The 17,602-nt window shown below is 39.4% G+C and overlaps 1 protein-coding gene across 1 annotated transcript in view; it reads right to left on the bottom strand.

Moving 5' to 3' along the window:
- The window catches only part of vwa2 (von Willebrand factor A domain containing 2), a 52,155-nt gene that overhangs the window by 9,023 nt on the left and 25,530 nt on the right, over positions 1–17,602 (bottom strand). The window contains exons 7-11 of the mRNA XM_072239802.1: positions 15,518–15,650; positions 14,129–14,184; positions 12,846–12,953; positions 9,533–10,111; positions 6,278–6,829 (exon numbers count right to left, since the gene is read on the bottom strand). Of these exons, the coding sequence (XP_072095903.1) occupies positions 6,278–6,829; positions 9,533–10,111; positions 12,846–12,953; positions 14,129–14,184; positions 15,518–15,650 (1,428 nt within the window). The remainder of the gene's footprint in view (positions 1–6,277; positions 6,830–9,532; positions 10,112–12,845; positions 12,954–14,128; positions 14,185–15,517; positions 15,651–17,602) is intronic.

Raw genomic sequence — 17,602 nt, 5'->3', positions numbered from 1 at the left:
ATTAATCACAATTATTGAGTGCAACTAGTGAAAACACTTGATATCAGCACAAATACATCCTTATATACAGGATTATGATTTGAACTTGCATTTATAAGAAAATAATAATTTTTAGTTCACTGTGTTTTGAAATACCACGATGGTCAGCAGAGTGAGCTAGCGATTCCCATTAGAGTTATGAATGTTTTTCACTAAAACATGGTGTAAAAGGTGGGTTCATGCAAGTCTCAATATCGATCAGGCTCTAGTTGATCTGGCAAATGACCAAATACATTAACATGGACTGTTCAGTAGGCCTGCACTGGGCAATTTTTCTCACGTAATACATTTGAGTATAAGCTGGCTTCATAATTCACTTAATCAAATTTGTAGAGGACCTTTTAATTAAAAAAGTTACCCATTTATTCTAGTTGCAATTATTAAGAAAACTATGGTCCATCCAAAACAAAAGGTATGCATTCGTAAAGGCACTTTCCTGTGCTTTCAAATAATGACAAAAAGAAGAAATGTGCAGTTATGTAAGGAATTATTATTCAAACTGTAGCACGGACAATGCACAGCATTACTCCTCTGCTTATAGAAATACACTGGAAATTTGCAAGCTCCAGAATGCATAATTCGAATTACATACTGTGGCTTGTACAGTTCTTAAAGTAGGCATGCTTCTTCTAAAGATCTCTACAGTAAAGTAAACTCAGTTAAGAGACAGATTCAAAGTTATCTCCAAGTTCAAAAAGGCTTCATCTTTTGAAGTGCAAGCCTATACTTTCCGAGAAAAGAGCATGTTACAAAGTCAAAAAAGATCAAAGGTAAAATTCCTCACAAACTAAACACATTTTCAAAACATGTTTTGTTATCATAAACCACTAATAACACAGTGCAACAAATTCAGAGGGATCAAATAGCTCCTCTGATTTTAGCCAGTAGCTCCAACTGGTTTACCATATGACATTGGTAACATTGCAACACCTTTACAAACTGGCCTGTTACAGTTCGCACTGGACAGATTTTACCATTCTGGATTGGCATGGTGGGGATGATTCTCCTTTCAATGCATGAAATCACCGAGCAATTCTGCTAAACAGGCTTGTGTAATGAGAGTTAAAGGAGCATTCATATCACAATCTTATAAACATGGTCAGCAAACAGCAAGGATCATAGTAGAGGTTAAATTACTGAACTGGCAATGCTGATGCTCAGACTAAAGGTCTGGAAACCCCATGACAATGTCCTTGTTATATTCATTCCTTTTATTTTAAGTAAAGAGGTTAGTTAGCCTGCATAGCCTGTTACACACCCATTTTGAAAAAAAAATGCAAGAAGTATTTTTGGTCAATAACTTTATACTCCATTTTAACATTATCTCTTATTTACTGCTGAATGCAGTAGCCATATTGTGATGCCCTTCTGACTGGTCAAACAGACCATAAGACATAGAAGCAGAATTAGGTCATTTATCTTTTGAGTCTACTCCACCATTGCATTATGGATGATTTAATACCCCTCTCAGTTCTATTCTCCTCCCTTCTCTGCATAACCTTTGGCACCCTGACTAATCAGGTGCCTATCAACCTCTCAACCTCCACTTTAAATGACTTGGCCTCCATAACCATCTGTGGCAATGAGTTTCATAGATTCACCACGGTTTGGCTAAAGAAATTTCATCCTGTTCTCTGTTCCAAATCAATGCCTCTCTATTCCGAGACTACACACTCTGCTCCCAGAGGAAACATGCCCTCCAGATCCACTCTTTCTTGGCCTTTGAATATTCAACAGGTTTCAATGAAATCACGCCCCGCCACCCCCAATTCTTCTAAACTCCAATGACCCAGAGACATCAAACACTCATTCATTAATACTTACATTCTCAGAATCTTTCTCGTGTACCTCCTCTAGACTCTCTGCAATGCCAGCACACTTCAGATAAGCGGCACAAAATCGTTCACAGTACTTCAAGTGCGGTCTGATCAATGCCTTATAAAGCCTCAGCATTATTACATCCTTGCTGTTATGTTCTAGTCCTCTTGAAATGAATGCCAACATTGCATTTTCCTTTCTCACCACTGACTCAACCTGTAAGTTAACCTTTAGGGAATTCTGTTCAATGACCCCCAAGTTCATTTGCACATCTGATTTTCTCCCTGGTTAGAATATAGCCTACTCATTTATTTCTTCAACCAGGAATCATAAAAGTTGGAATTGCCCTTTGTGGAAGATTCAGCCTGGTCACTTTTACCGTAAAGTTGTGCTCAAGAAGACTGAATAACATCAGAAGGAAAAATATGTTGGAGGTATAAAATAATTAATTGATGCATTTATTTAACTCAAAGTTATTGTGATTACAAGATAAATTGCTATCAATAGTCATCTAAATATCATTTGTGAAATTTAATCTTAGAGTAGGAAAATCACCTTAACGTAACCTGCCAAATCTAAACTTCTCTGTTGTATGCCACATCCAATTTACTTTGATCAATCAGTTTACTTGGATGGAGATACGTCTCTACCAAAGGAGATGTAAGGCACTCGTTCCCTCTGCTGGCCTGCAGGTCACCATTTGGCAAGGTGCAGCACCTGCTCAGTGGCCCCCTCCCCACCGATCAGGGTCACGTGAAGCCATGGGAGCAAGTGGTGGGCAGTCGTATGAGCAGATGGTGTATATCACAAGTCCTGGTTATGCGACTATTGATGCCAGGCAGACAGCCTCTGAAGGGTATCGATAATAGTTGGGGTCATCGGTCTATTAAAGACATTGCCCAGAAGAAGGCAATTGCAAACTGCTTCTGTAGAAAAGTCTGCCAAGAACAATCATGGTCATAGAAAGATCATGATTGCTGACATCACACGACATGGCATATAACAAGGCAACAAATCAGTTCACTATAACTTTTCGACAATACATTATTTTGAATTTAAAGTGGGTCTTAAAAAAGAGGAAGAGGTGGAGAGATCTAGAATCATAGTTCCTGACCTTTGGTATACCAATGAGAAAATGGGAAGGCTAAAAAAAGATCACAGTCCTTGGTAGTTTGTAAGATGAAAGAAGGTACAGAGGCTCACTGATTTAGTGAGATAGAATTCCACATCCAGCTAGCTTGGTGTCAATAAGTTACACTCTTGGAACTTATTACTGAATAGGAAATTACTTATTCTTATACATTTGAATCTCATTACTGATTAGGGAATTACCTTTTTTTTAGAACACTAGAACATTAGAAAATTGTTGACAAGAACAGGCCATTCGGCCCAACAAAGTTTGCCAAATTCCTGTTCACATAATGTGTTGAAATAACTAATTAGTTTAAAGTTGAACGTCTTTAAGGTACCTCTCTCTGAACTACACAACTAGGTAGTTTCTTCCATGTGTCCACAAATCTGTGTAAAGAAATGCTTCCTAACATTAGTCTGATTATGTTCAGTACGTGATACTTCCCAATGTCACTTTGAGACTATGAACTATCCAAGTCTATTTCTAGTTCCAGATGTGTAATTCAGTTATGTGACATGTGTCCTTATTGAAGTTACCATCTGCTATCTTTTAATTTAAATTTCCTTTTCTCTGTGCACCAGTATTGGTTCAACTGCATTTTATATATTTCTGTTGATGATGTTTAGTTTGAGTATTAACACTGAAGGTCGGTGTGCCAATGGCTTCTTGAACTTTATTATAACTTGCTGATAGATTTACAGTAAATGCATTGTTGATATTATCTGCCAGATCTGTCAAGGCAGAAGGCATTGAGTGCTGACACTGTCCAAAACTGAGGTCTTATAAGAGTTCTCAGCTAGAGGAATGCAGAAGGGCATTCCAATCACAACAAACCTGGCTGCAAGTGAGTGAAAAAACAATTAAGGGTGCAGAAAGATTAACTCAATCTCTCTTTTTAAGTTGAGTTGGTGGTAAGAAAGGCAATGTTAGCATTTATTTTGAGAGAACAAGAATATAAGAGCAAAGGTGTAATGCTGAGGCTTTATAAAGCATTGGTCAGACAGCACTTGGAGTATTTTGAGCAGTTTTGTGTCCCTTATCTAAGAAAAGATGGTATTGGAGAAGGTCCAGAGAGGTTCAAAAGAATGATTCTGGAAATGAAAGGGTTAACATCTTTGAACCATTTAATGGTTCTGGACTTGTACTCTCTGGAACTTAGAAGCACGAGGGGAGATCTCATTGAAACCTATTGAACATTGAAAGGCCTCAATAGACAAATCCCCAAGACCTTCTTCAGGCACATCATAGGAAGCATCCTGACTGGCTGTATCACCACTTGGCACAGGAACCGCACCAACCTTGATCACTGGGCACTGTAGAGAGTGGTACGAACAGCCCAGCACATCTGTAGATGTGAACTTCCATCCAATGAGTACATTTACAGCAGCAGGAAGGCCTGGAAGATTACTATGGGACACTAGTCGCCCCAACCATAAACTGTTTCAGCTGCTTCTGTCCGGCAAACGGTACTGCAACATTAAAGCCCGGACCAACAGGGGCATCAAAGGTTATGGGGAGAAAGCAGGAGAATGGGGTTGAGAGGGATAATAAATCAGCCATGATGGAATGGTGGAGCAGATTCAATGGGCTTCGTGGCCTCATTCTTCTCCTATGCCTTATAGTTTTAAATTTGGCTCTTTAAAAATGAAAGTAACATATAAAAAAATGTTTGGTTAACACATTCAAGCTTTCCCTGAACTCCGAAGGGCATAGACTTCTTGCTGTTCTATAGATTTGCTAAGTATGCCTGCAGAAAAATAATCTCAAGATTGTGTGTGGTGACATGTATGTACTCTGATTATAAATTTTATTTTGAATTTTGAACTTACTGGGGTAGACTGTAGTGGGTGCTTGGTACTTTCCAGTATCTTTCCGAGCTAATCTTATTGAAGTATATGCTCCGCCAGTTAGCATTAGTGGATATTTCAATGAAGGGAAGGCACCAAAACTGAGCTTAAGATTCTCCTCACCTAATGCTTCCAGACAGAGATTTGCCATGGGAAGAAGTTTCTTCCCACTCTGGTCATCGTCACAATCATAGAGTCAACATGCAAGCAGGTCCTCCAACCCAACTTGTCTATGCCAACTGGGCTAGTCCCAGCTGTCTGTGTTTGGCTCATAGTGTAGTGGTCAGCACAACACTATTACAGCTCAGGGCTTTGGAGTTCAGACTTCAATCGCAGTGTCCTCAGTAAGGAGTTTGTATGTCCACCCCGTGAAATGTGGGCTCCGTTTTCTTCTCACGTTCCAATAACATACCGTTTTATCGGTTAATTGGTCATTGTAAATTGTCCTATGATTAGGCGAGGGCAAATCGAAGGTAGCTGGGTGGCATGTCTTGAAGGGCCAGAAGGATTTGCTCCACATGGTAGCTCAGTAAATAAATAAACTTCTAGTATCCACGTACTTACCTAGGTGGTTTTTGAATGTTCCTAATGTGCCCACCTCAACAGCTGTTTCTGATGGCTCACATCGAATACGCACTGCCCTTTGCATGAAGAAGCTGCCACGACATCCCTTGTAAATCTCTTGCCCTTGGTCTTCATCCACTTGTATACTTTTTGTTTTAACACCCACTCCCTACGAAAACAAGGTGTGCTTTCACCCTGTCTGCTCTCCTCTTAGATACATCTCTACGGTCACCACTCTGTCTTCTACATTCTTCATTTGTTACATGCCGTGCCCCATAACGTGGACAATGATGGTCTTTCAATGACCATGACAGTTCTTGACAAATTTTTCTACAGACGTGGTTTGCCATTACCTTCTTCGGCGTTGTGAATTTACAAGACGGGTGACCCCAGCCATTATCAATACTCTTCAGAGTTTGTCCACCTGGCGTCAGTGGTCGCATAACCAGGACTTGTGATCTGCACCAGCTGCTAATACGGCCATCCACCACCTGCTCCCATGGCATCACATGACCCAGATCAGGGGCTAAGCAGGTGCTACACCTTGCCCAAGTGTGACCTGCAGGCTGGTGAAGGAAGGAGCATCTTACACCTCCTTTGGTAGAGACGTATCTCCAGACCACCACTTAAATCTCCTACATATACACCTCAAAACCTACACGTAGTGGTCCTGGCAGTGTACGAATCCAGTCACTTTGGGATCAAATCAGGACCCTTGTTACAGATTTACCCTGGTGCAAGTCACAATCAAATTCTCAAGAAAAACTCCTCTCTAGGCATTTGATTTACTTTAATTAACAACCATGAATTAAATATCTGACAGAATAATTAAAAAAAGGCATTATGGAAATTCTTTTGGCAAGATACATCTAATTACCTTCACAAATCCTGTGAGCAATGATTTCGTCAAAATATTTCAAATCCTCGAAGGATGGCACAGTTATCATGTAATTGGCAGAGCTGGTGATCCTTAGCAATGACTCCTTCTGCACGTCACCAATACCTGCAGCAAAGACGGTGATGCCGTTGTCCCTCAGAGTCTGTGCAGGAACTGCTGCATCGTCGGTGCTTGCTCCATCTGTTAGCACCACCACCACCTTATTCACACCAGGCCGGGCGCCTTGTCGGATAGTCATCACATCGTCGTAAATGTGAAGGAGAACACTGCCAGTGGAGGCAGTTCCGCCCAAATAAGGAGCTAAGTCAATGACCTTCTGGAGGTTAAGGCCTGAATCAAACGCATCAAGACCAAAAATTGTCCTCGAACTGCTGCCATAGATCACGAGGCCAACCTGAGTAACGTCACGGTTTATCTCAAACTGCATGGTGACAGCCTTCGTAAAATCTTTCACTTTATCAAAGTTGTCCTTTCCAACTCCAGATGATGCATCCAAAGCAAACACGAGATCTAAAGGCTGGGATAAGCATCCTGCACAGAAAGAGAGCGGACCCAGAATTAGAAATTCCCAGTAATATAATAGATCATAGGACAGTACAGGACAAGTTCACGATGTTCCCCAACATTTTAACCTACTTCATAATCAATCTAACCCTTCCCTTCCACATAGCCCTACTTTTTTCTTTCAGCCATGTGCCTATCTAAGAGTCTCTTACATGTCTCCAACGTATCTGCCTCTAGCACCACCCCTGACAGCCCATTCCATGCACCTACCACTCTGAGTAAAAAGAAATCCATCCCTGACATCCCACCTATACTTTCCACCAACCAGCTTCACAGAATGTTAATGGTGTGCATTGACCACACTTCCAAGGATTTTTAAAAGTGATAGAGAGTTCTCGAGTACAAATTCCAAGCGATAGGTTGAAAATTCCAGAGAATTAAAAGCAGGTCTACACATATAAATCCAAAGTCCACAAACATGAGGATTTAGGAAAGGATGTGGAAGCTTTAAAGAGGGTGCAAAGGAGATTTACCAGGATGTTGCCTGGATTAGAGATCATGCCTTATGAGGATAGGTTGAGCAAGTTAGGGTTATTGGCTTTAGAGTGAAGGAGGGTGAAAGGAAGATGATAAGAGATATAGCTAAAGTGGATTGGCAGATACTTTTTTCCCCAGGGCAGAAATGGCTAGTAAGAGATGACATAATTTTAAGGTGATTGGAGGAAAGTATGGGGCGGGGGGTGTCAGAGCTACATTTTTTACACAGATGCATGGAACATGTTGTCAAGGGGTGGTGCTAGAGGCAGATACATTACAGATACTTAAGAGACTCTGAGATAGGCACATGTGGTTGAAAGAAAAAATGGAGGGCTATAGGGTAGGGAAGGGATAGATTGACCTTAGAGAGGGTTAAAAGGTGTGTACACTACCTTGGGCTAAAGAGCGTGCACTGTGCTATGGTGTTCTATGTTCTACGATGCAGGGCCAGGGGCAAACTGCAGGTATAAAAAGGAAGAAAGGATTTGAAGTGATCCAAAGACAAATGATGATGGGAAGCCAATACTATTCAACAGGATAACAGCTGTGTTACAAACAAGTTTTTCATTGTATTTGTATTTGTGCATGTGATGATAAACTTGACCTGATGACTTGACTCGGTAAGGCAAGACACATGTTACAGAGCATTCCACAAGTTTTACAATCGTAAGTGAGAAAAGCATAGAAAGATTTAATTCTGGAGATGGTTGCATGCATAATGATTTCAGACATGAAGGGGCAAAGAGAGGGTTAAAGAGGTCAAAGTACAGCACCTGAAGCTAAGTTTGGGGGTTAAAGAAAAGAGAGAAAGAGAAACAATTCTAGAAGAAGGAAAGGAAGTATTCTGGAGCATGAAGATGACCATTATGTTTATTCAGATATGTATCACAACATCCAAAGAGAATGGCCTTTGGATTCAGTAACTCACAACTAAAGCATAAAGTGGTTTGAGGAATGAAGATAAGCCTGGCTCCTACTAAACATCAACATGCAGTGAAGGGCAAGTGCCAAGGTCAGAAACTGCAGGACTGCTGAATTTGAAGATTAAGGGTAAAAGGAAATACACTAGATCCCTCAGTCTGGTTGTAATAAACTACAAAATTATGTTTAGGGCAGCAAAATGTTATGGAGGGATAAGTAGGTTGTGTGAATAAGAGCCGCACAGATACATAGTACTGTTGGTGTGAGGGTGACACACAGCGTTCCTGACAGCACATGGTATTAGAGAAAAACATATTCCTGAAGGTGAAGGGATTCTTTGGCAAAAGTAGAAGAATCAATTATATTTTTTTAAGAAGGAAGTTTTGTGGAGTTACTGTTCAGCTCACAAATTAGAACATATTCACACCTCTCCCAGGATGTTTGTAATGTCAGAACATAAAACAGTAAAGTTATTAACCAGCGCTGTGAATGCATTCCTTGCATTTTCTTGTAATGTGGATGTGATAAGAGGGTGTCTGTCAGACTAAACATGAAGAATATTTTGTCTGACAGACAACTTAAGAGATCCAAATCAGAAAGTAACAGTTTATACGTAGTGCTGGGGTGATTTGTGATGAGCTTGCTGTATGCCAAATTTTCAGCTTTTACCCTCTGTAAAGTGAATGCACCATTGATTTGAAATAGAGTACAAATAATTCCTGTCTTGATTAAAACCTACAGTGCTGACACATGAAAGTCTGTAGATGCTGGAAATCCAAAGCAACACACAAAATGCTGGAGGAACTCAGCAGGTCAGGAAGCACCTATGGAAATGAATGAACAGTCAATGTTTCGGGAGTGAACTGGAAAGGGGAGGACACCAGAATAAAAAGGCTGGGTGGCGGAGGAGGCAGAGAAGGTGCTGTTACTTTACTTCCAAAATTCAGCCACTTAATGGAATACATTAAAACATTCCACTTTCATCACATTTAACAGAGGACAAATCTCTTCCCTGTCATTTGTATACTTTTCTTTATTTATAATAAAAATCGCTTGTCCTCTCTAGCTTTCCTGGTTCCCTGACTGACTGGGTAGGCAAACAAGTTCATTGGGCTACAGGTCTTTTAATACGTGGTAAATGTCAATGAGATCCCCACTCATCCTTTTAAAGACTGCATAGTATGTAATGCGATGACCCTGATCATGTCTTCAATCTTACCACAGTGCTATCAGCTCAGCCAGATGAAGGACAGTTTAGGAAAGTGTTTATACCTTGATTGTCAATGTTGCAGATTTTTGTTCTTAGTTCAGGAATCTGATTGAAGAAATGTTGAGGATTTGAATATGTGACTGTATGCTGGGGATTTCCTGTAATTGCAACCAGTTCTGACTGAAGACTGTGGCTTCCAACTGCAAGGAGAAAGACCTCTCGCTCTCTGGCGTATTTGGCTGATTCAGCTATGGAATCGTCTGATTTTGAGTTTGTTAGCAGAACTAAAACGTGGGGACGGTCCTCGGGAACATGTGGAACCGTCGATCTGGTTTTAAATCCAATCTGGGTGAGGTATTCTAAAGCCTTCCCAGTCTTTGTGTTGCCTCCTTTGAAATGCATCAGTTCAATCTTACGAGCAACATCTGATATATCCTGGTGCAGTCCCATAGGCAGTTCCATTTGGACTCCGTCACTGTACTGTGCCACGCCAACGTTAATTTGACTGTCTGCAGTCAGCACTACCTGCAGAAATGTTTTCACAAAGGCTTTGTGCTGGAGAAATCCTTCAAGGGTTGTCTTGGCTGAGCCATCAATTAGCAGCAAAAGATCCACACTGCATTCAAGTCCTTGTTGTGGAGCTGTTAAAATTTTTAAAAAAGCATTATAATAACAAAAAGCACCGACAGTGGCAAAGCTTAACTAAAATTACAGACAGTCATTCAAAAGGATTATTTTTCTCTCCAATAAAAAGACTGGACATTTGCCAGTCTTTGTTGTGTGTGGCTTTTCAAGAATTCTGTTGTGTCTCTTTGTTTTGTGGAAGAAGACGAATCTCAAGGTTGTTTGTGGTATACATACTTCAATAATAAATTTGAACTTTGAACTTTGATATAAAAAATTCATACTAAAATGAATTATGCATGAATGGAAAGGCAATATTGATAGCATTGCTCTGGCACAAACTCAAATATAATACTGTGCTCTATATAACAATATACTATCAATATGGAATTGCACCTTTAATGCAAGTGTGTTCAATTGTTTCTTTCAGTCCTTTTAAAATGGGTTTTCCACGTGTTTGCTTGAACTTTTCATTACATTAAATAAAGGATTATGAAAGAGTTTTATTGTTCACCAACTACTATTCAGCCAATGAAACAAAGTAGACTTTTAGGTGCCAAAAATATCAGCAAATAAAAGGCATAAAGCTTAAAATATAAAACATAATGAACATGTATTTTGAAACAAAGCTTCATTCCTTCAAGGAATGTGACTTCAAACTGACTATTCTCCTGTGACTGTGTTAAAAGATTGACATCAGATCACACATTGCCAGCAGACATTTAGGCAAAGTACAGTTATTAATAGTAATAATAACAAATATTTATAGAACACTTTTCAGACAGATCATACAGATCGTGTAGCTCAAAGTGCTTTACAATGAGATCAAGGTTAAATAAATAGGTTTTGAGCTGGTGTTTAGAAGTGTCAACTGAGTCTGCATCCCTTATAGTTTTACATATTGAATTCTACAGCTTAGGACCGTCATTGAAATAATAATAATGGATGCTGCCTTTCCGAGACATCGCTCCTTGAAGATGTCCTGGGTACTTTGTAGGCTAGTACCCAAGATGAAGCCGACTAAATTTACAACCCTCTGCAGTTTCTTTCAGTCTGGTGCAGTTGCCCCCCGCCCCCCCCACCTCCATACCAGACAGTGATGCAGCCTGTCAGAATGCTCTCCACAGTACATCTATAGAAGTTTTTGTGTGTTTTTGTTGATATACCAAATCTCTTCAAACTCCTAATGAAGTATAGTTGCTGTCTTGCCTTCTTTATAGCTGCATTGATATGTTGGGACCAGGTTAGGTCCTAAGAGATCTTGACACCTAGGAACTTAAAACTGCTCGCTCTCTCCACTTCTGATCCCTCTATGAGGATTGGTATATGTTCCTTCATCTTACCCTTCCTGAAGTCCACAATCAGCTCTTTCATCTTACTGACATTGAGTGCAAGGGTGCTGCTGTGACACCACTCCACTAGTTAACCATTTACCAAATATAATCATGGCAAAATATACCAATATATATCATGGTATGATATTGAGCCCTATGAACACTATATCACTTTCTTTTTAGTATTTCTGTTTTTGCATTATTTTTAATTTAACTGTTTAATATACGTACTTATTGTAATTGATTTACTTATTTTTTCCATGTTATCATGTATTGCTTTGTACTGCTAGCGCTAAGTTCACAAATTTCAAACATGCGCCGGTGATAATAAACCTGATTTGGTTTCAATAATATTTTAGGCATTAGGAAGTTTACAGTCTAATTTTCCTGGATGAATTAAAGTACAGCAATTTCAATATTTGATTCTCAGTCAGCCTTGATACACAAATTTTGTCTGAATGTACAATCTTCCTCATGAGTTTCAGCACTCAGACATTTCTTCAAACAATGGTAGATCAATTTTGAGATTACACAGAACTGGTTCAAACAAAAATAGAAATCGAAGAAACAGCCAAACTCAGCCACTCGGTCAGCATCTATGGAAAGAGGGACAGTCAATGATTCATGTCCAGCACTATTCATCTGATCCAAGAAAGAGAAAGAACAAGCTCTTTGAGGTAGCAAAGGGGGCAGGGAAAGGCAATTGATGCTGCATTGAGAATTTCTCTGATAGGATGAAATAATGTCCTATTTCAGGAGCAGCTAAGATCAGAGAAAATGTGTTGCTAATTGTGTACAGACTGACTGCGTACAAAAAGGAAATAAAGAGACAGCAGGCAAAAATGTCTAGTTATTAATATAAATAAAATGAAAGGGTGAGTTGTCTAAAGTTGGATAATTCAATATTGATTCTTTCCTTTCCTTTCCTCTAATCTTTTGTACGTTTTCTGTCAGACTACACAACATTAAGCCTGCAGAAGGTGTAGTGATGTCCGCAACTGACTTTGAAGTGAGTAGTCCCGGGTTCAAATCCAGCCACTTCCCTACATGCTTTCCAGCCATGCTGGGTTGAGCTTTGAGCTAGCAACTAGGCCTCAAAAAAAACAGGCAAATGCTAATGCAACGGCAAGGTTGTCACCTGATGTGCCACAAGGTGTGGAGAGGAATAACACACAACTTTAGCAGTACTGAATTTTCAGGGATTTTTTTTCAGATTTCAAGCATTTGCAGCTTTTTTTTGATCTTCATTTCTTTTTCTTTCAAACAATATTTGTAAGGTGCCACTCCAGTTGAAACAGATTTGCAAGTATAATTCAGACCAAACAAAGCATGGTTTAATGGAACAGAGATATCAGATGAACAAATTTACACACATTTGGGGAAAATAATAATAAAAAAAAAGGTAAGACCAGTTTACCGCAATTAAAGTCTTCTCCAAATGCTGCAGGGCAGACACAGTGGTACTTTTCAAGGTCCTCTGAGATACATGTGCCGCCATACTGGCAAGGCTGTGAATCACACGGATCTGTAAAAGGGTTTACATAAAATATTGATAGGATGTTCAAGGACCTTATACTTTTTGAAAACGAAGTTACATATGAGATTAATAAATATCCAGAAGAAATAACTATTTCATTCATGTGCATTGATTGATAAAATAAAGAATAGCAATACTTTTTCATTTCTTGTCAGCCAGATGATATTTCAGTTGCAATCACAGACACATTATATTGGCAATTAAATCAACATTCACATATTTTTGAATTAGGTGCTGTTTATTAATTGTACCTAAAACGTTCTTGTCAAAAGAAATATCTGAATCGATTAAAACATAACTCTAAAATTATTCTTGTCAATCTCATTTAGAAAGTTGGATATTTCATGCCGACTTTAACAAGCAATCTGAAGAATAACCGCAAAGTGTTTGATCTTGCACCATATGGTTTTTCTTGAACAATTGTCGTTGATTGGCTTGATACTCTAGTTAAAAGCAATTAGTTTTTGTGACTTTAAAGCATTATATTTTGTATGGTATAAAACTATAGCTCTTATGAATTGCTAAGCTATTCAACTTGCCAAGTGCAAAAGATTTGGGTGCCACGAAGCACAGAGGTTAGGCCAATGCTATTACAGCTTGGGGCATTGTAGTTCAGAGTTCAGTTCCAGCGTCATTGTAAGAAGACGGTACTTCCTCCCCGTGAAATGTATGGGATTTCTCTGGGTTCTCTGGTTTCACCCCACAGTCCAAAGATGTACTGGTTAATAAGTTAATTGGTCACTGTGAATTGTCCTGTGATTAGGTTAAATCGGGGGGTTGAGCAGTGCAGATCGAATGGCCAGAAGGGCCTATTCTGTCCTGTCGCTCAAATAAATAAACTTGAGGGCGCAGATATAGATCACTAATTCCAGTCTATGACCCTGAGATTACTGAGGTTCATCATTTTATGTTTTATTTTGAAGTTATGGTTATTTACACTGATTTGATGTCAGACTCTCAAACAGACTAATTACACAGAGAAATATATTAACAAGAATAATCTTTTCAACCTTATTAAACAATGTTACAGAAAACAACATGAGCACTTAATAAAACATTTTACCACAGACATCTTTAACATTGCATTTAAATTCAGCAAGAAGGAAAGTACTCCACTAAAACAACAAAACTGGACATTGGAGTAGGATGAAAACATTAACTACCTGGGCACAGAGTTCTGTAGCATCGAGCAAGATGCGTCTTATAAACTCGCTTCCAACTAGAAAAAAATTAATTTCTGTGAGAAATTATCAAGATATTTCCATGCAAAGAATGTGGAATATTATGGAATACTTTTCAGAGTTTATTCTTTCCACTCTGAAACTTCCCCAAATAATTAACTTATTAGTCAATTATTATCTAAATTCATTCATAGTGTGAAGTTTGCAACAAAAAAGTCCCACAGTAGAGTAGTGAGGGCATATGGAAATATAATATCATTCTGATAGTACAAATGATCTTTTTCTTCCAAAGACATCTTTTGGTGGCCTTTTGAAAGCTTGCAAAGGCCTCCCTTGTGATTTTTCTACTTAAAGTCTCTGGAAATGTCTGTACAATTTAACAGTATTCCTTAGGCTTGTCACTTCTCCAGAAACACTTTAATATTATCAAATAGAACCTATGCCAAGCAAGTCACTAGTAACGATAATGATTCTCCCATGAACCTCCAAAGGTCAGGGTGTCGAGGCCTGAGGCGAGGGACTGAAAAGTTCAGGGTGCTGGGGCCTGAGGTGAGGGACTGAAAAGCTCAGGGTGTGTGGAGCAAAGGTGAAGGACAGAAAAGGTGAGGGTGTCAGGGCTGGAAGTGAGGGATGGGCCAGTGTTCAGCTCGCTGTTCTGCAAGGTCTACTCGTCTCTGTGCTGAACTGAGGCTGTGGCTTGCAACTAACAGGCTCCTGGATCGGCTGTAGTGATGACTGGCTTTGAGGCTGTTGGCTGACTTCCGTGAACTTCAGTTCTGAAAGTTGATTGTTTACTTTTATTGTTTGCATGATTTTATTTCTGCACATCAGGTGTTTGAAGGTCTTTTTCAAATGAGCTCTACTGGGTTTCTTTGTTTTGTGGCTGCCTGTAAGGAAACAAATCTCAAGGCTGTATATTGTACTCATATGTTAATAATAACTGTACTTTGAACTTTGAATTTACTAATTTGATCTTAAACAATGAATTCTGTGCATTTTTCCATAGCCGATATCAAGCTAACAGGTTCGCTGATATTTATCTATTCTGCTTTCCCATTGCTTACAATATTTACCACAATCTTCATACATACTGTACTTAAAGAGCACTGTGCAGAGACAGTGAGAACTTGTTATCTATTTTCCTCCACCAGTTAGAGTGCCTTCCATGATCTATCTACTTCAACATTTGATTGACAGCTCAGCACCGATTTATTTTCCAGTCACTTTACTCGAAGTACCCCCTCACTCATCAAGTTAAAAGCAATTGGACAATGCAGTACACTGCAGCTGGATCAGGCGACAATCCACGTACAATGCTTCAGAGTGCTTTATGTTTTCCCACAGCCAAGTTTCAGAATAGGAGTTACTAACCTGTAATAAGGACATAGTGTTGAGAAAGGTCCACCATATGCATATGATCCCCTCCAGCACATGAAATTCCCCTTGAATTCCTTCACTGTTTCTAGAGATTTACGTAGACAGACATGGGTCTCAAGCTTGCAAGCTGAAAGAAGCAAATTACTATATTTTGCTCACACGTAATCGTTTACAGTACTGTGCAGAGGTATACATACATACATACACATCTTTAGTTTTTTGGATTGCACTATTCTGCAGCCACAAAAAAAAACAAATTTCATGACATATGTGAGTGACGATAAGCCTAATTCTGATATGGATCTCTAATATGGACTGAGAGTGGGAAGGGGCAGGGAGAGGGGAATCATGGTTGGGAAAAGGGGAAGGAGCAGTAAGTACCGAAGAGATGTTCTGTAATGATCAATAAACCAATTGTTTGGAATCAAATAACCTGGGTGTGCCTGCATCCATACCCCCCACGCCCACCCCGGCACTCCTCCTCCATCACCTGTCCCACACCAATCCCGCAGCGTTCCACCCTCTCCATTCCCAACACCCTTTGCTCCATCAGGTTTACAAACTCACACTGTGCTCCACATTGACAAATACGGTACTGCGCAAAAGACTTGGGCACCCCAGCTATATATATATATATATATATATATATATATGTGTGTGTGTGTGTGCTTTAGACTTTTGGACAGTACTGTATGAATACTTTTCTTAGACGAGAATGTATACCTTTTTAAAGTGTTGAAACCCAGCATATGGGTGAGAAGACTTTGATAAGGCTGGGGGTGAGAGGGTGCTGTTATTTGTGCTGCTTGTGGTCCCTCATAAGTCAAAAGTATTTGTCCCATCTGGATCTATCCTATCTAAAAGTTATCCTGGGGTCCTACACTTACATTTGTTTAGCTTCAGGCAGAAAGGTTAACTGTCGTGGTTTCACAAATGACAAGGAAGCGCCAAAGATTCTTCAAGAAATGTTTAAATTTTAATTTGCAAAGTAAAGCTGAGACAGACAGTGGGCTAGACTTTGAATGCCCACCACTGAATGCCTGCCTATTTTTTCACACAGCATTCTTTATAGCACCCCTTCTGGGTTAACAGCATTAGCATATGCTGTAAATTTCACTCTAGCTAATAAATCAATTACCCTTATCTCTCTTACTTGGCTACATTCATTTTTTCTTGAGGGGTTAAAAGTACACAGGTTTCATTCAATGGTTACAAAGTTGAAATACCATAGTAATCACACGCACTCAGTAACAGACACTCAATGCATAGTAAAAACCTGAATAAACACTTGATGCACAATAAAAACACACTAAAATAAACACCTAGAAACCAGAGTGCTACAATATTTTCCAATATCATCTCTCCTTTGAGACCTATAAGGTCCTACATAGAGAGAGGAAACTATGAGTCCACACACAAAAGCTCAAATAAACTCCAGAATTTACTCCCAAATCTGGGTCAAACTATAATTTCTTGTGCTTAGAACTTGAAGTGTTCTCTCCCTATCTTCCTAGGCCACTGAGCCAAAAACCTGTCCCTTCGTGTTCTGATTTTCCTCCTCACCCAACTCCTCATATTTTCTTCTTTCCTCCTCGGTATCCCAGACTTTAAACTTTCCCTCCAGTTCTAGTTCTCCTGATAATACAGGACACTGTTTAAGACTCTCCTTCTCATAATAAGGGGGAGGGGTTTCTACAATTCTCAGGTCTGGGTATAGAGTCGGATCCTTATTCTGTTTCTCCTCTGGGGTTTACCAGACTGCTTTTCTTGTTTCTCAGTGTCTTCTTTACTTACTACTGGTATTATTCCTTTCCTTCTCAATCTTTCTCCCTCCATCCTAAAGAGTTTTAACACTTCTATCTCCTATTTTCTTTTTTCTCTCTTTTCTTGGATTTATCTCTTGGTTTGTGATTTTTAATCAGCGCCTCCATTTCCTCACGTAAGTTTACATCAAATGTTCCTTCTTTCGACCACTTCATGACCAGATTTTTGGTTCTTTTTTCCCATTTTTCTGAAATTTCCACGATCTTACCTTGACACACCGAGAATATTTTGCTCAATATTTCTACCGCCGTTGGC

The sequence above is a fragment of the Mobula birostris genome, chromosome 21 (assembly GCF_030028105.1).
Source record: "Mobula birostris isolate sMobBir1 chromosome 21, sMobBir1.hap1, whole genome shotgun sequence".
Taxonomy (NCBI): Eukaryota; Metazoa; Chordata; class Chondrichthyes; order Myliobatiformes; family Myliobatidae; genus Mobula; species Mobula birostris.
Note: the sequence above shows the minus strand (reverse complement) of the source record. Positions and strands in the feature narration are given on the sequence as shown.